This window comes from Tupaia chinensis, unplaced genomic scaffold, assembly GCF_000334495.1.
Source record: "Tupaia chinensis unplaced genomic scaffold, TupChi_1.0 Scaffold000187_1, whole genome shotgun sequence".
NCBI lineage: Eukaryota > Metazoa > Chordata > Mammalia > Scandentia > Tupaiidae > Tupaia > Tupaia belangeri.
The window spans coordinates 3,328,628-3,353,431 of record NW_006159662.1 but is presented as its reverse complement, the minus strand read 5'-3'; the positions used below and the strand labels follow the sequence as shown (position 1 = coordinate 3,353,431).

The 24,804-nt window shown below is 46.8% G+C and overlaps 2 protein-coding genes across 3 annotated transcripts in view; one reads left to right on the top strand and one right to left on the bottom strand.

Moving 5' to 3' along the window:
• The window catches only part of PITPNC1 (phosphatidylinositol transfer protein cytoplasmic 1), a 358,712-nt gene extending 356,469 nt beyond the window's left edge, over positions 1-2,243 (bottom strand). For both annotated transcript variants that reach the window (XR_003549130.1, XM_006146773.3), the window contains exon 1: positions 1,309-2,243. Coding sequence is in view for 1 of the 2 variants with exons in the window: in XM_006146773.3 (XP_006146835.1) it covers positions 1,309-1,356 (48 nt within the window). In the remaining variant the exon portion in view is untranslated. The remainder of the gene's footprint in view (positions 1-1,308) is intronic.
• A 13,213-nt stretch (positions 2,244-15,456) lies between these two features.
• The window catches only part of PSMD12 (proteasome 26S subunit, non-ATPase 12), a 32,773-nt gene continuing 23,425 nt past the window's right edge, over positions 15,457-24,804 (top strand). The window contains exon 1 of the mRNA XM_014587172.1: positions 15,457-15,553. Within this exon, the coding sequence (XP_014442658.1) occupies positions 15,491-15,553 (63 nt within the window). The 5' untranslated portion in view covers positions 15,457-15,490. The remainder of the gene's footprint in view (positions 15,554-24,804) is intronic.

The window sequence follows — 24,804 nt, the reverse complement described above, 5'->3', positions numbered from 1 at the left end:
TGTGCCTCCAAGGCTGGCTGATCCTTCTGCTGGGGGCTGTCTCTGTGCGCGTTTGGTAGACTCGAGACTACAAGGACTTCGATCTTGCCTGGGTTCCTAACGTGGGTCTCGCCTTAACTCTCTTCCAGAGGGCAAATGAAAGACCGCCGTTGTGAGCACGTTCTCGGAGATACTTCCTTTTCTCTTCCAAAACACACCGGCCCTTTTACATGTAGCCCCATGACATCCCTGATGGGTTAAAAGCACTGTATTTAAACAGCGTTTGGCCCCCTGATTTCATCTGTGTTGCCACACCAAACCACATTAGTGAGTTTCAAATCGCCTTGATTGGCTCCAGGCTCCCTTCCTGTCCCTGGACAGCTAAGCGGTTGTGATATCACCAAAAAGGTGGGAAGGAAGAAAGAGAAGAAAGAGAAGCCGGGCCCGGAATAATCCTCACTGAGTCACCATTTCCTGAATGATGGAGCGCGCTGCTTCGGGGGATGGCGAGGTTGGAATTAGAGAAGCACGCCCCTCCCGTCCTTCGGCAGCGGCGGGATCCGGGGCCGGGTGGGCACCCACGTGCTGGAGCGCCCTCCTGTGGCCGCACCGCAGCCCCCGCGGCGCCCGCTGGCCCGCAGACCACGCTCCCCGCGGCGGAAGAAACAAGAGACTCAGAAAGTTTCCGAGCCAGGCGGTTTGCGAAAGGTCGGAACCCGGTCCTGGAACCAGGACTCACGGGCGCAGCGGGAGCAGCGCCCCGGCCCGCGGCGACTGCTAAAGTCGGGGCTCAGACGGACCCCCCAAGGGCTCCGACGGACCCCCCAAGGGCTCCGACGTGCCCCCCGCACTGGTCCAGGCCTCCAGATGCCGAGCGCGGAGGACTTCTCCCTGCACCCTGACCTTAAGCCAGAGGGCGGAGGGGGTGGGCCCACTGTCAGGAACATTGCCCCCACACCCAGCTGCGGGGCACGCTTGGGGCGCTTAGGTTTGCCTTGTTCGTTTTCTTAATTGGAGGGAGGGGGCGCACCAACTCCCTTTGCTCACTGTGATCCACAGCAACCTGAATTCTGGGTGCCCCCAAAGAGCCCACCTGGAGTCCACCGCCCCACCCAAAGCCCCCCTGCGCCGCCGGGGTGTCAAGTGGAAACCTCAATTCTCCTTCCTCCTCCTTCCAGCCGTCTGGCTTAGGAGGTCATGTTCAGCCCGGATTTCCCTGCAGCCCGCAGGGGGCCCGCCGGCCGGGAGGCAGCAGCGGGGGACGCGGCACCCCGGGGCGGGGGGCCGAGGGCCAGGAGCCGGCGAGGCCCGGCCGGGCACAGCGCTTACCTCGTCCACGGTGAGCGGCATGCAGATCCGATACTCCTTCAGCAGCATGGTCCTGCCGGCCGCGGACTCCCGGAGCGCGAAGCAGGGGGCGGGGGTGCGCCCCCCAGACCAACGAGGCTGCCGCCCAGGCGCAGGGCAGGGCGCCCGGAGCCCGGCGCTGGGAGCCGGCCGGCAAAGCAGCACTGACGGTGCGCTCAGCTCCTGGCTGCCCCCTTTCCGCCCGAGAGCATGTCAAGGTTTGGGTCCCGGTGTTCGCGGCTCCCCGCCTCCTTCCTCGCCGTGGTCGGTCCTCCTGGAACGCGGTGTTGCAAAGTCAGGGAGGGAGACCGGTGGAGACGGCTCGGATCGGCAGCCCGGGGCGGTAGGAGCGGCCGCCAGATCAGGACATGCCCGGCAGCGGACGAGGGAGGAAAAAAGGGAGCTCCCCAAATATAAAAACGACTGCACAAAAGTCACCCGCTTCAGTCGCCTCCGTAAGCAGACTAGAACCTGGCGACCCCCCTCCCCTGGCCAGTCTGCCCAACGCTAATGTCACCAGGAACACATTGCAGCCGGAGATGCTGACTTTCCAGACAAAGGCTCGATCGGCTCCTCTCCGCAGGCGGTAAACAAGATTTCCTGCTCTTTTTAGGGCCAGTCCCTGAGCCGCTCCACGACTCGCCTGGAGAAAAGGGAAGCTGCAGCCGCCGCCGCCGCCGCCCGGCTCTGTCGGCTGGGGCCCCGGGTGCCTCCAACCGCGACTCGCTGCTGCCAGGGGCGGGCGAAAGGAAGCTGGCGCCTTCCGCGCGCGTCCCCTCCCCCGAGTCCCTGGGCTCCCCGAGCTCCGTGCGTGCCCGCGAGTTTGCAGCCACCTCGCCGGGGACGGAGAGTCAGCGCCTAGCTGCAGAGAGCCTGGGGCCGGGGAGGTGGGTGCGGGAGGAGCGAGCGCGAGCGAGGCTGACGTCAGCAGCGGCCGCGGCGGGGAGGGTAGCCCCATCCGGCCAATGGGGAAATGGCAAAGAATGTGGAGGATTTAAACACAACAGCCTGTCTCTCCCCGGCTGCTGCCAGACGGCAGGGCTGCCCCAGAGTCGAGTTCAGTGGGTGCCGGCGTGGATCGGAAAGGGGGGCGTCCCTGGGCTCCTTTACGTTTCGAATCTCTGCTCAAATACGGCCCCTTGGGTGTGACAGTGTTCGGTCCAACCACTCGGGGGGGCTCTGGCTCCCAGGCACAGAAGTGTTCCTTGACCTTTGGAAAGTCTTTGCAAATGCCCACCAAGGACGCGCAGCAAGACGGTGCTCGAACCCCACGTATCCTGTTCCCGCTCCTGGACTCTGCAATGCCGCTGCTGGATTGGCAGAGCACAAAGGATAGGTTTTCGTGTCAGCATGCCTTAAGTTCAAAAAGGCACAGTGAAATGTCAATGAAAATGCCTGGAGTGTTGGTATTTCATCCATATTAAACATCCCTCATTTTAACCACAAGAAGCACATTCTTCCGTTACTTGGGAAGCAGCATGGAACTGCTGAAGTCTGTTTTTCATTTGTCTGGTATTTCGGAACTTGTTTTTCTGAGAAGTTGCTGGATAAAAAAATTCATCCATTGCCTGCATGAGAATGACCTGTAAATATTTTCTCTAAAGTCCTGCAGCTATTCACAGAGCTCAGATGGAGATACACAGGACCTCAATGCCATAGTATTTTCGATTATGATTAATAAGTCATTAATCGATATAGCAGTGATGCGATTGTGGCAAAAGTCATCTTGATACTGGAGAAATTGACAACTGTGCTAACGCGATAGAAACCCTACGAGGAGGCCATTCTACATCCAGTTGACATCGTACTGCACACTATTTTCTTGAAAAATGCTTCCCCAAGTTGGCTTAGAAATATTCACAGCAACTAATTAAAGCTAAACCAAATTCCTCGAGGTGGAAAATCTAAATCTGACACTGTAGTGTTGAATAATAACACATTGAAAGCCTGTGACACAGGGAAAAAAAAAAAAACCCTCAAGCTGTTTTTCTTCTCTTTTCTTTTTTTCCCCTTACTTCTTACTTGAAAACAAGTACAGTACTTCGTTCTGGGCACTTAGTCCTCCCAGAGGCGGCTAGGGAACATACTGGCTAGCCACACATGTGCTTGCACCTAGAACATTAAGACCCCATGCCTGATGGCTTCAATTCTGGTACAAAACATTCTCCCGATGGGTGTTATGGTTGAGGAACCACGTCTCTGAATTTCCCAAACTGTCACCTGTCTTGTGTGTACCTCCCCCTATCCCTGACAACATAGGGTACCTTCCCATTGGATTCTTTTCCTTTCACTCAGTCCATCTGCATGCCTGGTCACATTAATCATGTGTGAGCAGTGCCCCGATCCTGCCCCCTCCAGAGCCTGTAGTGACGCTCTGTGGCCTGCTGAGTCAAGACTCTGAAGCTTTCCCTCCCATGCTAGCCCTTCGCCCTGTCCTCAGCCCTACTCCAAACAAGGGAGACACATTTGTTGGCCACAGAAAGCCTCTACTTTTTTTTTTTTTAAAGAATTATTCATTAAATTTTATGTATTAGTATTGTTCTTCAATTTGACCAGAGAGACAGAGAAGGGGAAAAAGAGAGGGAGAAAGAGAGAGAGAGAGAGAAAGCCACCAAGTCTGAGACCTGAACCATGGTTGGTCCAGGTCGCTGGTGGGAGTCCAGCGTCTTAACTATCTCACCACCTGCTGGTCTGAAGCCTCTGCTTCTCTACGTTGGCCCTCTACTCCTCCCGTGGTCTTCACAGAGACTCCCTCTTCCCAATCCATCCTCCATGTACCAGGATTCAGACAGGCTTTGATAATGTTTTTGGAAAGTGATTCTGATGACTGTGTGTTGGGTGGTTTAGAACAGAAGGATACCTGAGGCAGGAGATTAAAGATGACAAGAGACAGGTTCCAGCAGTTGGTGTAATGGCTATGTTGCTGGACTCCCATGTAGTCAACCGCAGTTCGAGTCCCGGACCCGGTGGCTTAAACTCATGCCGGGTGCGTGTGCGTGTGTGCCCAAGATCCCAAGAGGAGAACGGAGGAGAAGGGATTGTGGCATGGCCATACCCCCTGGGGGGTGATTTCTTGCTTTCTGTCTCTCTGTCTCTGTCTTTCTGGTGAGCACATGCACCCTATAGTGAAAACCTCTCCAAAAAAAAAAAAAAAAAAGAAAAGAAAAGAAAAGAAATTTGGGTTGGACTTAGAAACTGATTGGTATTCACTACAACCAGGCTTAGTTGGGAAGGCATAAGGCAAATTCATTCATAACTCATTCACACTGAGGGGGGAGAGCGCCATCTACTGGTCACTGTGGTTGTTTAAAAATCTAAGTCAAGTGTCTGGCAAAGAGAATTGTATCTTTGTTTCTTTTCAATGAAGTGGCAATATGTACTTACAAAGAGCCTTGGAAGTGTTGCTATTATTATCATGGCTAGTGGTATTGTTCAACTAGAAATGGGCCACCAGGAGGCCAGCAGATGGTGTGGTGGTTAGGATGCTGGATTCCCACACTGGTGACTACGTAGTTCTAGTCCTAGACCAGACAGGTTGACAAAAAATATGCTTAAAACAAAATGCTGGGAATGTGTGCGTGTGCCTGAAATCCCAAGAGGAGAGCGGAGGAGGAGGGATTATAGCCATCCCTCCAGGAGGTGATTTCTCCCCCACCCCTTGTGAATGGGGTGAGGGGGAGGAGCAAGGAAAGGAAGGAGAGCCAGCATGGTGTTTAAAGCACTGGGTCCCACATAGCCAACTCTGCAGTTTGAGTCCTGAACCCAGCAGCCCAAAAACCACATTGGGTATGCGTTTGGGCCAAAAATCCGAGAAGGGATTGTGGTGTGGTCATCTCCCCAGGAGGATGATTTCTCACTTTTGGTCTCTCTCTCTGTTGAACACCCACACAATCTGCAGTTACTGATCACCAAATATTTTTAAAAGAATTATTTATTCAATTTTATTCATTCTTTTTTTTTTTTTTTACTTTGACCAGAGAGGGAATGAAAGTGGGAAGCAAGTCACCAGGTGCAGGACTCAAACCACGGTTGACCATATGGGAGTGTCCAGCCCGTTAGCCACTGTGCCACCTGCTGGTCCCAATCATTGAATACCTTTTTTAAATTAAGGGGGGGGGGTTTCCACAAAAGGTGAAAAGAGGAGCAAAGAGGAGAGTTACCAGAGAGACCAACACGATCAAAATGAAAACAACAGCAGGCAGCACATGTCTGTGACCCCAGGTAAGTGACATCTTGAAGGCAGGGGTTTTCAGGACATGGAATGCAGGAGGTGTGCACCAAGATCAAAATAATCTAAGAACTTTCTACTTTTTTTAAGAGAGCTTTTTGCAATAGGGTGTGAGACAGAGACAGAGAAAGAGAGATAGAAAGCATCCACCCCAGGGTGGATGGCCACACCACAATCCCTTCTCTATTCTCCTCCTGGGATCTTGGGCACGTATACACACGTGCCCCACATGGGTTTCAAGATTCCAGGTCCAGGATTCAAACTGCAGTTGGCCATGTGGGAGTCTAATGACATAACCATTACATCATCTGTTGGTCCCTTAAGGAGCTTTTTCAATCACTGTCTTCAAGGCTTTGCTACCCTTCCTCCTTTCCCCACTGAAACCTCTTTAATCTGTATTTAAAAACAACAACAAAAAAACACGCTGGGACCAGCAGAGGGTGGAATGGTTACATCACTGGACTCCCACAGAGTCGACTGCGGCTTGAGTCCCAGACCCAGTGGCTTAAACCTCATGCTGGGCATGTATGTATGCATGTCCAAAATCCCAAGCGAGAATGGAGGAGAAGAGACTGTGGTGTGGCCATCCCCCTGGGGGGGGGATTTCTCACTTTCTGTCTCTCTTTGTGTTTCTGGCGAGTGCGCGTATGTACCCTATAGCAAAAAATCTCTCTGAAAGCAAAACAAAACAAAAAACAAGAAGTCATGACCCACCTCTATAAACAGCCTCTGAACAAAATGTGTAGGAACAGTCTTTGTGACTATTCAAATCATGTTTTATGCCTAGATTGTCCTCGCTACTTCTAAAGCAAAATATCATGTTTCTCCCTAACTTCCTCTTTCCTACCTAATATATCTAAGGGCCGTAGATTGACCAAGGCCCATTACAAGTCCTACCTCCTACAAAGAGCCATTCTAGAAATGTCTCTACCTTTCTAGACAACCCAGAACACTTACCTGGACTGTTCATTTTGGTTCTGGTCTGTGTGCAAGTATGGCCTGTACGTATGATGGCTCGTTCCATGATCCAAGTGTCTCACTTGTTTGCCGACTCCCCACTGAGGGTGAGCTTCTGGAGGAGACAGACCCTGACTCATCTGCGCCCTCTGGCAAGCGCAGGACAGTGTGAGGGCCGCCGTAGGCATCAATAAACATCTATTGGAGGTGTCCGTGCAGGGTTCTCGGCCTCAGCACCACTGATGCGCGGGGTCAGATCATTCTGTTGTGAGGGTCGATGAAGGGTGTTTGGTAGCACCCCCACCCTACCCACTAGATATCAGTGGCAACACCACGACACCCCAAATTGCCAAATATTGGGATGAGGAGATGGGTGATTAGTGTAACATTCAGTAACCTAATCTAAATGTTTAGTTATTCCAAGAAGCAGCTTTTGGAGAGAATGACTTCCAGCTTGTCAAAACAAAGGATAAGAAAGAAGAAATGGGGGCCAGCAGATGGAGTAGTGGTTAAGGCATTGGACTCCCACATGGTTGACAGCAGTTTGAGTCCCGGATCCAGCACTTAAAACTCACATTGGGTACGTATGCGTGCATGCCCCAAATCCCAAGAGGAGACTGGAGAAGGGATTATGGTGTGGTCATCTGCCTTGGGGGTGATTTCTCACTGTCCCTCTTTCTGTCTCTCTCCACCAAATGCACACACCCTATGGCCAAAAAAAATAATAAAACCTGTAGAAAAAAGAAAAAATAAAATGTTATTCCTTCCTTCCTTTCTTTTTTAAAAGGTTTTTGCATGCACTTATGCTCACTGATGAGAGACAGTGAACAGGGGACAGCAGGTGGTATGGTGATTAGGGTGCTGGACTCCGACATAGCCAACCAAGGTTCAAGTCTTGGACCTGGCAGCCTGCTTCTCACTTTGCTTTTCTTTCTCTGTATCTCTCTGGTGAGTACACATGCCCTATAGCAAATTTTAAAATAATAATAAACTTTAGGGGGACCAGCAGTTAGTGTAATGGCTATGTCACTGAACTCCCATGTAGTTGACTGCAGTTCGAGTCCCAGACCCTGTGGCTTAAAACTCACAACGGTTGCGTGTGCGTGCATGCCCAAGATCCCGAGAGGAGAATGGAGGAGAAGGGATTGTGGCGTGGCCATCCCTCCTGGGGGGTGATTTCTCGCTTTCTGTCTCTCTGTCCCTCTCTGTCTGTCTGGTGAGCGCATGCACCCTACAGCAAAAACCTCTCAAAAAAAAAAAAGAATAATAAATTTTTAAATTAAATGAATTGGGCTGGTAGGTGGAGTGGTGGTTAAGAGCACTGGACTCCCACATGGCCAACCACAGTTCGAGTCCCAGATCTGGCGACTTGCTCTCTCACTTTTGCTCTCTCACTCTGTCCCTCTCTTTCTTGCTCTGTTCCTCTCTGGTTTAATTACAATAAATAAATAAATAAGTGAATAAAGTTAAATAAAATAATTCTTTTTTAAAAAGTAAGTAAATAAATCTTTTAAAAATACTTTATTCATTTATTTATTATCACTATTTTTCCATTTGACCAGAGAGAGACATAGTGAGAGAGAGAGAAAGTAAGAAAGCAAGCCACCAAGTCCAGGACTTGAACTCTGGTTGGACATGTGGGACTCCAGCACCTTTAACTACCATGCTACTTACCGGCCCCAAAATTAAATAAATCTTTTTTAAAATTTTATTTATTTATTAATTTATTTTGGGAGAGTTTTTTGCTATAGGGCACGTGCGCTTGCCAGAAAGACAGAGAGACAGAGAGACAGAAAGTGAGAAATCACCCCCCCAGGGAGGATGGCCATGCTGTAATCTCTTTTCCTCCATTCTCCTCTCAGGATCTTGGGCACGCATGCACACACACATGGTGTGAGTTTAAACCACCTGGTCTGGGACTCAAACCACAGTCGACTACATCGGAGTCCAGTGACGTAGCCATCATGCCATCTGCTGGTCCCTACTATCATTTTAATTTGACCAGAGAGAGACAGAGACAGAGACAAAGGGAAAGTGAGAATGCAAGCCACCAGGTCCAGGGCTTGAACCACAGTCAGCCATGTGGGAATCCAGCGCCTTTAACCACCATGCCACCTACCGGCCCCCTAAATAATTATCTTTAAAAAAAATAAAGAATTTATCAGCCAGGGGGGCCAGCAAATAGCATATTAGTTGAGATGCTGGACTCCCACATAGACAACTACAGTTCGAGTCCCAGACTTGGCAGCTTGAAGATCACACCAAGCACGTGTGCATGCCTGCCCCAAATCCCAGAAGAATGGAGGAGAAGGGACTGCAACATGGCCATCCCCCCGAGGGGTGATTTCTCACTTTCCCTCTCACTATCTCACATACCCTATGGCAAAACCTTTTAAAGGAAAAAAGAAAGAAAGAAAACGAAGTCCTTAAGATAGCCAAATGGCCCTATACCTCACCTACAACTCTGGCCCTCACTCTGTTCTGGACACTCTGGCCTCCTTGTTCTGGCTCAGGCCCCTTTTTCACTCACCTCAGGATTCTTGTCCCTGCCTGGAAGAGTCCTGGCTCTGCCTGGAATCATTTACTTCAGGTCTGGCTCCGCAGCCGGCCTTCCTTGATCACTTCCCATAGGCCTATCACCCCACCCCTGGCACATGTTTTCATATTTATTTTCTGCCTTCTCCTCATCAGAATGTTTATTTTTTTTAATTGTTTTATTTTATTTATTATTATTATTATTATTATTTAATTTGACCAGAGAGCGCCAGAGGGGAATGTAGGAAAATAAGCCGCCAGGCCCAGGACTCGAACGATGGCTGGCTATGTGGGAGTCCAGCCCCTTAATCACCATGCCATCTGCCAGCCCCCAAAATGTTCATTTTAAAAAGGCAAAAACTTGGACTGGCCTCATGGCCTGGTGTTTAAGAGAGTCAGATCCCACATGGTCAACTGCAGTCTGAATCCAGGGCTGGTGACTTAAAAACTATGCTGGGCACATGTGGATATGTGCCCCAAATCCCAATAGGATGGAGAAATGGAAAAGGGATTATGGCATAACCACACCCTGTGGGGATGTTGTCTCCCTTTCTTTCTCCCTCTCTCTCTTTCTGGTGAACATACGCTCCCTCTGGAAACAAAAAAAAAGGAAATTTGGGTCAGATATGTGCACAGCCAATAAGCTAAATGTACCAGCAATACCAAATATTTTTTAAAAAAGCTCAGCAATCAATATATAGGCACATTAATTTCAACAATTATATCATAACATATATTACCACAGTTCTCTCTGAATAAACTTTTTTGATTATTTTCTCCCTGCCTTTTATTCTTCTGCTGCCAGTTTTTCTCTTCTGAAACCAACTTCTTTCTTACAAAGACACAAATTTGATCACAGATTCACCGAAATAAAGAAATCATAAAACATCTGTCTATACCGTACTCTGATTTCTCTGACCATTGCTCAGATTTCTCCTGAGCGCTTTACTCACTGAGCTTTAATTTCTCATTGCCTTGGATTTCAATTTGCTTTCCTTTTTTTTTTGAGAAATTTTTGCTATAGGGTGTGTGTGCTCGCCAGAAAGAGAGAGACAGAAAGCAAGAAATCACCCCCCAGGGGGGATGGCCACGCTGCAATCCCTTCTCCTCCACTCTCCTCTCGGGATCTTGGGCACGCACGCACACGCGCCCGGCGTGAATTTAAGTCACCAGGTCTGAGACTCCAACCACAGTCGACTACATGGGAGTCTATCGACACAGCCATTATGTCAACTACTGGTCCCAATTTGCTTCCATTTTCTATTACCTCTAAACCCAGCAAGGAAGGATTTCAGTTTGATCTGGGAACCAATTACTTTTCTCCACTTCCTATTAGACTCTTTTTTAGACTCTCCTCTTGCTTTTGGAATTCTAGAAATAATCTGCCTATGTCATCACACCTTTGTTACTTTTTGTCTTCTTAAACTCTTCACACAAAATTTAGACTTCCAGGGGACCAGCAGTTAGCGTAATGACTATGTCGCTGGACTCCCATGTAGTCGACTGCGGTTCGCATCCCAGACCTGGTGGCTTGAAACTCACGCCGGGCGCGTGTGCATGCATGCCCAAGATCCCAAGAGGAGAATGGAGAAGGGATTGCGGCGTGACCATCCTCCCTGGGGGGTGATTTCTCGCTTTTTGTCTCTATGTCTCTCTCTGTCTGTCTGATGAGCGCACGTGCCCTATAGCGAAAACCTCTCCAAAAAAAAAATTTAGACTTCCAGATCCTTTTGTCTATTCTAGTCAAACCAGTTTCACCCAGAATATTGTCAGAAAGCATCTTAGCTTGGTGCACCTCAATAACACAGGTCCCAGGATCAGCAGTTAGCATAATCGCTATGTCGCTGGACTGCCATGTAGTCGATCACTGTTCAAGTACAGGACCCGGGGGCTTAAACTCACGCTGTGCGTGTGTGCGTGCATGCCCAAGATCCCAAGAGGAGAATGGAGAAGGGATTGCGGCGTGACCATCCCCCCTGGGGGGTGATTTCTCGCTTTCTGTCTCTCAGTCTCTGTCTTTCTAGCGAGTGTACACGCCCTATAGCAAAAACCTCACAAAAATAAAATAATAATAATAATAATACATGTCCCCACAGTGTGTTTTAGAAAAGTTGTAAGGAAATTTGGGTTGTCACAATTATTTTTTTTTTTTTGGAGAGATTTTCACTGTAGGGCGCGTGCGCTCGCCAGACAGACAGAGAGAGACATAGAGACAGAAAGCGAGAAATCACCCCCCAGGGGGGATGGTCACGCCGCAATCCCTTCTCCTCCATTCTCCTCTCGGGATCTTGGGCACGCACGCACACGCGCCCGGCGTGAGTTTTAAGCCACCGGGTCCGGGACACGAACCACGGTCGACTACGTGGGAGTCCAGCGACATAGCCATTACGCTAACTGCTGGTTCCCGTCACAATTATTGAGAGAAGTGAAATACCAGCGTATAATTGGGACTCTACACATCCTGCAATGCAACAAGCCTGCACAATATAATACTGTCCCATGTTCCATCTGACTTCAATATCCTGCCAGACACCTACTTCTCTGTCTAAAGTTTAGGCTATTGTAGAACTGAATATTATAAATGCCAAGCAAATTTTTTTTTAGAGATTTTTGCTATAGGGTGTGTACACTCACCAAAGAGACAGGGAGACAGAAAGCAAGAAATCACTCCCCAGGGAAATGACCATGCTGCAATCCCTTCTCCTCCATTATCCTCTCAGGATTTGGGGCACACATACACATGTGCCCAGCATGAGTTTGAAGCTGCCAGGTTCAAGACTTGAACCACAGTCAACTATGTGGGAGCCCAGCAACATAATTATCATGCCATCCACTGCACCTAATATGAACCAAAAATTCTTCTGTGTACAATACAATGGGGGAACCAGCAGGTAGCATGGTGGTTAAGGTGCTGGACTCCCACCTGATGGAGAGCAGTACAAGTCCCAAATCCAGCAGCTTGAAACTCATACCAGGCACATGCGCATGTGTGCTCAAGATCCCAGGAGGAGAATGGAGAAGGGATTGCAGCATGTCCATTCCCTGGGAGGGTGATTTCTTGTTTTCTGTCTCCCTATCTCTTGTCTCTCTGGTGAGTATATGTGCCCTACAGCAAAAATCCTCCCCCCCCCAAAAAAAAAAAGATTATCCTTTGATATAGTTAATACTACCTAGAAGTTGTACACCATTTGGAAAATCATACTCCCAACAGTAAGCCCTTATAATGCCTGAGGCGCCAACAGAGCACCTGCTGCAGCTGCAGTGTTTACACTCGGTTGTAGTGCACAGGTGCAAGCAAATGACTACTTTGTATTTTCTTCTGTAAACATGTTTCAGCCTTTACATTCTGAAATATTGTTTTGCTATTTTATTTTTTAAGAGATTTTTGCTATAGGACACATGTACTCACCGGAGAGACAGAGACAGAGAGACAGAAAGCTAGAAATCACACCCCCTCCCGGGGTAGGGGGGGAGGCCACACCGCAATCCCTTCTCTAGGGATCTTAGGCACACATGCACACATGCCCAGTGTGTTTTAAGCTGCCAGGTCTGGAGACTTGAACTGCGGCTGACTACGTGGGAGTCCAGCAATGTAACCATTATGCCATCTGCTGGTCCTGCTATTTTATAAAAAATATTATTTATTTAATTTCATTTATTACTATTATTATTATTTTGACTAGACAGAGACAGAGAGAGAGAGAAAGGGAAAGTGAAAAATGCAAGCCACCAGGGGGACCAGCAGTTGGCTTAATGGCTGCTACGTTGCTGGACTCCCGTGTAGTCGACCATGGTTCGAGTCCTGGACCCAGTGTCTTAAACTCATACCAGGCGCATGTGTGTGCATGCCCAAGATCCCGAGAGGAGAATGGAGAAGAAAGGATTGTGGCATGGCCATCCCCCCTAGGGGGTGATTTCTCACTTTCTGTCTCTCTGTCTTTCTGGCAAGTGCAGGTGCCTTATAGCCTCAAAAAAAAAAAAAAAAGATAAAAGATAAAGTAAGCCACCAGGTCCAGGACCCAAACCACTGTCAATCACATAGGAGTCTAGCACCCTAAACATGATGTCATCTGCTGGCCCCATAGACTCGCTATTTTTTAGAGAGGTTTTTGGTATAGGGAGTGTTCTATTATCCATGTTCTATATTACAGAACAGTGGAAAAATGGTCTTTTGAGGAATCTGGTAGTAATTAAACTGAGAACCTCTAACATAACAAGCCGCTCTGAGATTTCCCATTTGCTTACCAGGCTACTGTCGACCATATGATCACACCATACAAGGGCTCATTCCCATTTTCAAGGGTCCTAGGCTATTTTATCAGGGTCCATATGTGCAGATAATAAAACTGTATGGTCCTTACAATTTTTAAATGTTTCACACATGTGATCTCCTTTGCCGCTCAGAGTCCTATAGGAAAAACAAAACAAAAAGTTTTTGTTTTTTTTTTTTGGAGAAGTTTTTGCTAAAGGGCGCGTGCGCTCGCCAGACAGACAGAGACAGAGAGACAGAAAGTGAGAAATCACCCCGCAGGGGGGATGGCCACACCGCAATCTCTTCTCCTCTCGGGATCTTGGGCATGCACGCACACGCTCCCGGTGTGAGTTTTAAGCCACTGGGTCCAGGACGCAAACCGCAGTTGACTACGTGGGAGTCCAGCAACATAGCCATTATGCTAACTGCTGGTCCCAAAACAAAAAGATTTTCTAACAATTCTTCTCACCAATGTAGGGTATTAAAGTAACAACAAAATCAAACAACACACCTTGTTCTATTACTGAGCCTCTGCCCTATCTTCTCTTATGGACTGTCAGAGATCCCTGAAATTTTCTAGATTCTCAACCGGATAAAAAATTAGAACTTCGGGATGGAAGGTGGCATGGTGATTAAGGTGGCTGGACTCCCACACGGCTGACCATGGTTCGAGTCCCGGACCTGGCAGCTTGCTTTCTCACTTTTCTTCATTCTCTCTCTCTGGTCAGCTTCGAAAAAATAAATAAATAAAATAAAAATAATGACAATGAATAACATTAAATAAAATAATAATATTTAAAAAACACACTTAGAACTTCACTTTATGGGTTTACTTCAGCCTCCATATGCAGAGATGAGAAAATCCAGATCCATGAAAAGTTAGTCCATGATTCTGAGAAAGCATATTTTGAATCAGGGGTTAAGAATATATGGGGGGGAGGGCCCAGCAGTTAGCGTAATGGCTATGTCACTGGACTCCCATGTAGACCACCACTGTTCAAGTCCCAGACCCAGTGGCTTAAACTCACACTGGGTGTGTGTGTGTGCATCCCCAAGATCCCAAGAGGAGAATGGAGGAGAAGGGATTGTGGTGTGGCTATTCCCCCCGGGGTGGGGGGGGGTGAGTTCTCGCTTTCTGTCTCTCTGCCTCTGTCTTTCTGGTGACCGCACACGCCCTACAGCAAAAACCTCTCAAAAAAAAAAAAAAAGAGCCAAAAGTTGAACAAAAGATTCTAAGACTCCAAGATTGTTCTCAACATACCATACTTACCCACTGATCAAATCATATCAAGACTAACAAAACTACTGGAAATTTTACCCCAGATAAAACCCTGCACTCTACCTCTACTTTTCAGTTTTTGCTGTAGGGCATGTACACTTGCCAGAGAGAGACAGACAGAGAGAGAAAAAGTGAGAAATCACCACCCATTGGGGATGGCCACACCACAATACTCCATTCTCCTTTTGGGATTTTGGGAATGTACATATACACACCTGGCATGCCTTTCCAGGAGGCGCTGGCTGACCATGGTCCAAGTCCTGAACCTGACAGCTTGCTTGCTTGCTTTCTCACTGTCTCTCTCTCCCTCTCTCTAGTCAAATTTAAATAAATAAATAAATAAAGTTAAATAAAATAATTCTTTTTGAAACAAAGAATATATGGGATAGCCAGGGCGGCAGGTGGCGTAGTGGTTAAAGGTGCTGGACTCCCACAGGGCTAATCGCAGTTCAAGTCCTGGAGCTGGTGGCTTGCTTTCTCACTTTCCCTCCCCCTCTCTCTATCCGTGTCTCTCTGGTCAAACTAGAAAATAATAATAATAAAGCTAAATAAAAATAATTCTTAAAAAAGAAAAAAAGAATATACGGGCTGGTCTCTTCACTACTCTCGTTTTCTTCAGCGCAAACTAGACGAAAAAGCGGACGTTACCAAGGCAAGACCGGACGTGGCTGCAAGGCCCAGCGGCGGCCCCCGCCCCACGCCCCGCCCCCAGGGCTGTCCGCGGCAGTGCCTGACTGGCGGCCGGCACAGGGGGCCTCGCGGGGTCCTTTATACGGGCTTCCGGCGCGCTGCCTGAGCGGGTGCGCGGGCGGCTTCCGGTGTGGGTGACGAGTGGGGGGCGGAGCGAGGGGGGAGCAGCCCCAGGAATGATTTAGACGGCGGCTCGGAGAGGGCTGATGGGCGCATCGTGAAGATGGAAGTGGACTACAGCGCCACGGTGGACCAGCGACTGCCCGAGTGCGAGAAGCTGGCCAAGGTGAGCGGAGGCCGGCCGGCTGTTGGCGGGCGCCAGGGGCTGAGTCACGGCGCGGAGCCTGCTTAGGCCTCAGGGGGCCTGAGAGCTGAAGCGCGCCTCCGCTGGTTGTCTGCGGGTCCCAGTGGGGCCCACAAATAGGCATGACTGGGAGACCCTCGGTGTCCACGGCCAGGAAGGCCCCGCAGCTGGAGTACGCTAGTGCAGACAGTTTCCGAAACCCTACCCAAGGCAGATGGTCACTTCCTTCATCCTCGTTGGGCTGGGACCCCGTGGTCCCTTTTGTCTTTTTTTGGATCCTGTTAGAGTAGCGTTCCCCTAGGAGTCGTGGCCGCTTCAGCGTTCGGGCTGGATCGGAGGGGTTAGTTCTGTTGCTGCTACCGAATCCATTTAAGCCTTCGTCGTTTGTGAATCATGGCCGGTGTGTCCGGAAGAAGGGACAGGAAAATGATAGTGCAAAGAGGATTAATACGGGACACCTGTCCTTAAAGAGTTCACGCACACAACGAACTAGTCGAGTCATGCGTGCTGCGTGCCATCCGAATGTGAAGTGTTACTGGAATGCAGAGAAGGAAGCCGTTCGTTCTCCCTGGTGAGATAAGGGAAGGTTTCACAGAAAAGCTGTCGTTTGTCTTGGAGAATTATTATAGTAAGACGGGATGAGGAGGAGTCACCTCTGAAGCAGGAACTTCGAAGTAAAGGCTCTAACCTAACCTGGGGTGGTAACAAACAATAACCTGTATGCTCTCATAGAATATTGTAGAAACTTACCTTGACCAAAACAGTTTCACACCTTGCTATGTGTCTGTCATTTTACTTGTAAAGAAACCAGAACTCAAAAGTTATCCCCTAATGTTAAGCAAGTAATAGGGAGAATCAGGGAGTGAGAACTAGGTTTGCCCTGATAGGTATGCCTCGTTCTGAATCCGGTCCACTGTGGGCTGTGCTCAGGCCTCATATTCCTGGATCAGTTCAGCCACAGACGCATATTCACCTGGGATGTGTTCACTGAAAGAGTTCTTTCTGTTCCTTAAGGAACTTGCTATGGAAGTATATCACAGTATAGTAAATTTGGGGGTAAAATGGTTGTCAAATAATAGGTAATACTTAGTTCTTAGAAAGATACCGTTTTTAAAAAAGAATATTTAATTTAACTTATTTATTTCAATTTGATCAGAGAGGGACAGAGAGAGAAAGTGAGAAAGCAAACCACCAGGTCCAGGACTTGAACCATGGTTAGCCACGTGAGAATCCACTCTGCCACCTGATGGTCACAGCCAGATACCTTTTCAAATGCTTTCTTAAAAAAAAAATAAAAAATTAATGGATCAGGACCAGCAGTTAGCATAATGGCTGTGTCGCTGGACTCCCACGTAGTCGACTGCGGTTCGAGTCCCAGACCTGGTGGCTTAAACTCACACCGGGTGCGTGTGTGTGCATGCCCAAGATCCCAAGAGGAGAATGGAGGAGAAGGGATTGTGGCGTGGCCATCTCCCCTGGGTGGTGATTTCTCACTTTCTCTCTCTCTGTCTGGCAAGCGTGCACGCCCTTTAGCAAAAACCTCTCCAAAAAGAAAAAAAGAAAAAAAAATTTAATGGGTTTACCACCACCACTGGGGGTGGTGGTGAAAGATTATGAAGTTGGTACACTTGTGCTTTATAGGTTTGGTATGCTTGCTCAAAAGCCATGCTTTTTCTGAGCTTGCTTTCTTTCTTTCTTTCTTTTTAAGATTTAATTATTTACTTCTTGTTCTTATTACCTTTTAATTTGCCAGAGAGACAGAGAGAAGGAAAGTGAGACAGAAGCTGCCAGGTCTGGGACTCAAACTGTGGTCAGCATGCTATCCACTGGCCAACTTTTCTAAGCTTTCTAGCAGCTAGTTGTAGACTCCTCATCAGTCATACACGGTAGGAAAACTCAAATGCCCACAGGGCCACACAGATCACAATAGCTGCCATTTATTGATGCTTTTCTATAGTGCCAGGCACTCTGCTGGATACTTAGGTGCGTAACACGTTTGATCTTCAACCCAGTCTTATGTGATGGGAAGTACTGTTCTTTAAGTTTACTTCTTTCGTGAGAGAGAGAGAGAGAGGCAGGAACCCTAGTTGGATCCTCATGCCTTATCTACCCTCTTTGTCAGCTAGCCAGGATCGTGGTCACATAGCGTGCTTGGAGTATACACAGGAGCTTGGGACATGAACCTCAGCTCTTTCCTGTGGCTTCAGCCTTGTGTGGCGTTACATTACTGCTGCACCACCACCTGCCCCTGCTATTCTTACTTCACAGGCAAGGAAACAAGCTAAATGCCTATAGTCATGCATGCAGTTAGTGAAGTGGTCGAGCCATGATGAAACCTAGGCAGATCCATTGTGGAATTTGTGTCCCCATCCACCATACTGTCTGCCTGGTGAGCCAAGTGTGATGAAAACCTGAAATGAGCATCTGCCCAGGCAAAGAGGTGCAACTCTTCACCTCCAGTTAATTTTTGCCAATGAAAGTTGAGCTTGTCAGTGCTGCTCATTTGAGGGAGAAACCAGGATATATGGATTCTTATATTAACTATCTTAATATACTTAGAAACTGGAGAGTATGTGTTTTAAAAATTATTTGAGCTAGGGCCAGCAGGTAGCATGGTGATTAAGGGTGCTGGACTGCCACAGGGCCGACTGTGGTTTGAATCCCAGACCTGGCAGCTTGCTTCCTCACTTTCTGGCACGCTTTTTTTCTCTCTCTGTCCCTCTCTGGTCAAATTAAAATAAATAAATAAAGCTAAATTTAAAAAAAACTCTTAAAAAAATTATTTGAGCCAATACTGTGCAGATCAGTTATTGCTATAATAAAATAAAAATTAAATATTAATGTAATTGTAGCTACTGTGTGGCGTGCTGGTTAAGACACTGTACTCCCACATGGGCTACTGAGAAATGAGTCCTGGACCTGGAGGCTTGCTCACATGATCTCTCTCTCTCTCTCTCTCTCTCACACACACACACATGCCCTGTAGCAAATTGGAGAATAATGATAAATAAAGTTAAATAATTCTCCTGAAGAATGGAAAATGTTAATAATGGGGCCAGCTCCATAGCCTTGTAGTTAAGACAGCCAGATCCCTGGGACCAGCAGACGGTGAAATGGTTAGACGGTGAAATGGTTACATCACTGGACTCCCTCATGACTGACTGCAGTTCAGGTCCCTGACTCAGTGACTTAAAGCTCACACCAGGTGCATGTGCCTGTGTGCCCAAAATCCCAAGAGGAGAGTGGGGGAGAAGGGATTATGGTGTGACCATCCCCACAGGGGGTGATTTCTCACTTTTCTGTCTCTGGCAAGCACACGCACCCTGTAGCAAAAATCTCTCTTAAAAAAAAAAAAGGAAGATAGCCAGATCCCACATAGCTGACCTTATGATTTGAGTTCCAGACCCCATGGCTTGAGAGTGTGTGCCCAGGATCCTGACAGGATGGAGAAATGGAGGGGATGGATTGTAGTATGACCATTCCTCATGGAGGGTACTTTTCTCCCTCAACCCTCCCTACAAGTGCATGCACGCTCTGGCAAAAATTTTTCTTTAATGTTAGCTACTATAATAATGATAAAGAACACACTGTGTGTTTGGCCATACTTGTATAAGTATTGGCTTAATTCTTTTTTACGAATATTTATTTATATTTATTATTATTATTTTACTTTGACCAGAGAGAGAAAGAGAAAGGGAATGTGAGAAATCAAGCTGCCAGGTCTGGGACTTGAACCGCAGTCAACCATGTGAGAGTCCAGTGCCTTAACCACCATGCTACCTGCAGACCTCAGTATTGGCTTATTAATTCTTACACCAACCCTGTGAGGTGCATACTGTTATGCACCTCATTGAAGAGAAAATTGGATTCAGAGTTTTGAGTGTCTTGCCTAAGGTCCCAAGAAGTCTGGCAGCAAAGTTTTTTGTTGTTGTTGTTTGTTGTTGTTGTTAATTTTTACTTATTTCCTGAGGAGAGCAGGCCCCTCAACAGAATCTCACTTCACAGTTCTCTCTCCAGTCCTGCAGCCCACCAGAATTATAAGTATGTTAAAGTAGACCTTGGATGAGAACTTGGAGACTTCTGTTCTTAAATCGAATATATCCTTTGGTTCTCCTTTCTTTTGATATCTTTTCATTGCTTTGGCCACTTATAACCTCTTCTCAAGATTGCTATTAAAAGTGAGATCAACAGTTTGCATAGTGGCTATGTCACTGGACTCCCATGTAGTCGACCACGATTCAAGTCCCAGACCTGGTGGCTTAAACTCACGCCGGGCACATGTGCATATGTGCCCAAGATCCCGAGAGGAGAATGGAGAAGAAGAGATTGCAGCGTGGCCATCCTCCCGGGTAGTGATTTCTCGCTTTCTCTCTCTCTCTCTCTGGTGAACGCACGTGCCCTATAGCAAAAACCTCTCCCCGTCAAAGAAAAAGATCACTATTAAAAATAAAAAGGCAGGACCAGCTCATGAGAAACTGGAGCCCATGTGGTGACCATGATCGGAATCCAGTCTGGTCCAACTGGAACACACCAGGCATGTGGGCAAATGCCCAGGATCCAACAGTTTGGAGGGTTAGAGGAAGGAGACCTCAGTGGCCAGACCCTGCGGAGGATACTCTTCTCTTTTTCACCCTTAAATTGCAAACATGTGCTCTGTTAAAAAGAAAAAAACGTAAAACAATTTCCTGCTTGCAGTTTCGGCAAGGGGACCCCTTTAAGGAGTAGGTCTTATTTTATTATTTTTTTTAATGCCAGGAGGCAAATACGAGCCCTCCGACAGAGCTTGAACCTAGTCATACCACAACCCTTTTCCTCCAGTTCTCCATCCTGTCAGCATCCTGGGCTTGTGCATGTACCTGGCTTGTTTTTCAAGCCACTGGGACCAGGACTCAGATCCTGGTTGGTAATATGGAATCTAGTTTCCTCTGTGGAGTGTAATGGCTGCACTAGGAGGCCAGCCCATTTCATTTTTAAATGTTGGATTAGCTTTAAATTCCATCTATTTTGGGTTTATTTATACCATGAGTGAGAGACAGGTGGACATACAGCGCCTCTGATAGGATCTTGACATCATGATCTACCACCCACCAACCTCTGACAACTCAGATCGTGGGCACATATGTGCTGTCATACTCGGGTAGCTCTCCACACTTGAACCAGCAGCCTTACTCTGTGGGCCTCACAGAGTGTAGCATTTTATTTTACTGCTGTGCCAACATCTAGTCCCTATGGTGACTTTTTCTTACTCATTTAGGTTGTTTAACTAATTATTAAAAATTAGATTTCTTTAGGAGTTAAAGAAGGCAAATACACAGAATTTAAATACTATACATCGAATAAACTCATTAGTCATTTACCGCATTTGAAGGATTTTTTGTTTGTTTGAGATAGGATGTGTACACCCATCGGAGAGAGACAGAGAGAGAAAAAGTAAGAACTCATTCCCTGGGGTAGGGGTGGCCATGACACAGTGACTTCTCTTCCATACTCTTCTTGGGATTTTGGGCACACACACATACCCACCCAGCATGTTTTCCAAACTACTGGGTCCTGGACTTGAACTACATAGTCAGCCATATGGGATCCAGCCACCTTAACCATCATGCTACCTGGCGGGCCCATGTGAAGATTATTTTAATGAGGAAAATGAGTCAAGAAGTCATATGTTTTCTCAAGTTGATTTTGAATAGTTCCAATCATCTTGTTCCATTTGAGTGGAAAATTCCATTAAGAAGGTAGGATTTCAGGAACTGGGTGAATAGAAAAGAAAGGAAGAAGGGCGTAGGATTGAACATGAGAAATTGGGAGTGAAAAAGTGGGATGATTCAAGAATTGGAAGTTATATTTAATGAAGTTGATGGCAGTGTCCCTCAAAGGCATTAAATTGTTGGCCATATATAATTTGTCATGTCCTACTTATTGTATCAGTAAGAATCAGGAATTGAAAACTCTTAAGATCAGATGAATAGTTTGTTGATCTGGTCAGCACTTACTATTCAAGTTGGTGGAAGAGAAGCCACAGTTAGACAAGTATCTAACCCTGTAGGACCATGGGGATCACTTAGGTGAGCTGTATATTTTCATTACTGTGGCACAAGGTAGAAGAGGATGTCTCATAACATCTGCAGAAGCAGTGTATGCTCGGTGTTAGGAGACGTGTTGAGCTACATGGGTGAGCACTATGTCCCTGCTCTTAACAGCATTTACGTTCCAGTGAGATTACAAAGATAGTTACCATGGGCCAACAGGTGATAAGGAGGTTAAGGCAGCAGGATCTCACATGGCTGACTGTGTGATTTGAGTCTCGGACCTGGCACATTGAAAAACCACATGCCCAGGACCAGCTGATGGCGTAATGGTTATTTTGCCAGACTCCCACATGGCTGACTGCAGTTCAAGTCCTGGACTCAGCAGCTTTAAACTATTGTTGGACATGTGTACATGCATGCCTAAAATGCAGAGAGAAGACTGGAGGAGAAGGGATTGCAACATGGCTATAGCCCTTGGGGGGGGGGGGTGATTTCTTGCTTTCCATCTCTGTCTCTCTGGTGAGCACATACACCCTATAGCAAAAAATCTCTCTGAAAAAGAAAAATCACATGCCCGAAATCCCCAGAGGAAAATGGAGATGGGATTGTAGCATGGCCATCCCCCTGGGGAGATTCTCTGTCTCTCTCTCTCTCTCTCTCTGCCAAGAGCATGCACCCTGTGGCAGAAACAAACAAGCAAATATTCACATTAAAGTAGAATACGATTTGGGCTAATTGCAAAGCAGAGTATCAGTAAGATTGAATGTTCACGAAGGACATACTGAGTGACTTTATTTTAGAGAGCCTGTCTAAGAAAAAGTGGCATTTAATGTCTTGATACTACAAACCGTGACTCTAGAGTTTGTGTGATTTCCTCACATGTAGGGTGCAGTTTTTCAGTACCCAGGCGTCTGAATTAGAATATCGTATATTAAACTATACTCCGTTGATCACAATCTCATGACTAATAGTAAGTGCAAATGTGACGTGAGATGCCTATCAGTAAGGGATATTTTGCACGTTCACTGTTTTTCTACCTCATTTTGTTGCCTGAGAATAACCGTTTCTCTATGTAAATTACTTAGATGAAAGCAGAAGGCAGGATTTAAATTAGTATAGTAAGCAGAACACCACAGTGTGGTGGAGGGAACACTGAGCCAGGAGGCAAAAGCCTCACAGATTGGGTTCTGCTGATTCATTTTGTGGATGAACAAGTCACTTAAGCATGTTCCTTGATCTTTTTAATCTCTTAAATGAGGTGATTAAATGAAATAATCTCTAACAGTCTTCCTAGTTATGAAATTCTTTGATCTTTTATGATTTATCAGCCCTCAACTTTGGATAATTTATAGATTTATTCCTTGTTCTTTTCTTTTTTCTTTTTAAGAATTAGCCCGTTTAACTTCATTTGTATTCATTTTATTTTTATTTTTTAATTTAACCAGGGCAGGCCAGAGCGAGAGAAAAAGGGAAAGTGCGAAGCAAGCCGCCAGGTCCAGGACTCAAATCTCGGCTGGCCATGGGAGAGTCCCGCACCTCCAACCACCACACCACCTACCAGCCCCTTCCTTTTTGCGACACTGGAGAATATTTAGCCAGCCATTTAGTACATACATGAACCTGAAGAGCTTTCAGAACTCAAGCTCTCATCTGTGTAGGAAATGTTAAGTTACATTAATCATATGTTTGAGATTTAAGGAAAATAAATTCAGCTCTGGCCATACAACAGTACACTTTCTGTGCTGCTTAGAAAATTCATAGTTTGGGGTTGGCAGGTGGTGTGGTGGTTGAGGGCACTGGACTCCCACATGGCTGACCAAGGTTTGAGTCCTGGACCTGGTGGCTTGCTTTCTCACTTTGTCTCTCTCTCTCTGTCCCGCTCTGGTCACATTTTAATTAATTAATTGAAGTTCAATGAAGTCATTTTTTAAAGAATTATTTTATTTATCTTTATTTTAATTTGACCAGCCAGCCCCAATAAAATAATTCTTTAAAAGAAAAGAAAAGAAAATTAATAGTTTGGAAGCCAGCAGGTGGCATGATGGTTAAGGTGCAGGACTCCCACATGACTGACTATGGTTTGAATCCTGGATCTGGAGGATTGCTTTCTGCCCCCCACACCCCCATTTCTTTCTGATCAAAGTTAATTATAATAATAATAAAATAATTCTTTAAGAAGAAAAAAGAAAATTCATAGGTTTGGGCAAGCCCTATGGGCTTAGTGGTTAGTGGAGCTAGATCCCACCGTGGCTCAAATCCTGGCCTAGGCTACCTGAGAGATACACCAGATGTGTGTGCATATGCATTCACACATGCCCCAAATCCCAATGAAATAGAGAAATGGATGGAAAAGATTGTAGTATGACAGTTACCCATTGGGAAGCTTTTTCCCTCTCTCTCTCTCTTTTGTTTTTTAAAGAGAGATTTTTGCTGAAGGGGATGTGTGCTCGCAAAAGACAACTGTGCAAGACAGAAAGCAAGAAATCACCCCCCACCCCAGAGGAGAGGGACACACTGCAATCCCTTCTCTCAGGATTTTGGCCGTACACGCACGCACACACACACGCGCGCGCGCGCGTGCATCTCACGTGAGTTTTAAGCTACCGGGTCAGGGTCTTGAACTCCGATCGACTACATGGGAGTCCAGTGATGACTGGACTGCTGCTGCTGCTCCCTCTCCCCTTCTTTCTTTATCTCTGTCTTCTGTCAGTTTTTGGTTACCATAAGTGTCCTCTGGCATTTAAAAATAAATACAGGGGCCAGCAGGTGGCATAGTGGCTCAAGCTCTGCACTCACATGAGCTGACCACAGTTCAAGTACTGGACCTGGTGACTTGCTTTCTCACTTTCTTTCTCTTTCTGTTTTTCTCTTTCTCTCTCTCTCACTCTCATGAGCGCATGTACCCTATAGTAATTTAAAGAAAAAATCTGTAGTTAGAAGTTAACTTCAAAAACATAACATTATTTTGGAAAACTTAAAACATTACTTGCGCCCATAATTCAAAACTATTTAGTTTCTTTCATGAGTTAATGAGGAATAGTCCTGAGGCCAGCAAGTAGCGTAGTCGTTAAGGTGCTGGCTCCCATGTATCGACTATGGTTCAATTCCTGGGCCTGGCAGTTTGCTTTCTCCCTTTCTTTCTCACACTTTCTCTCATCAGTTTTTTTTTTTTTGGAGAGGTTTTTGCTATAGGGTGCATGCGCT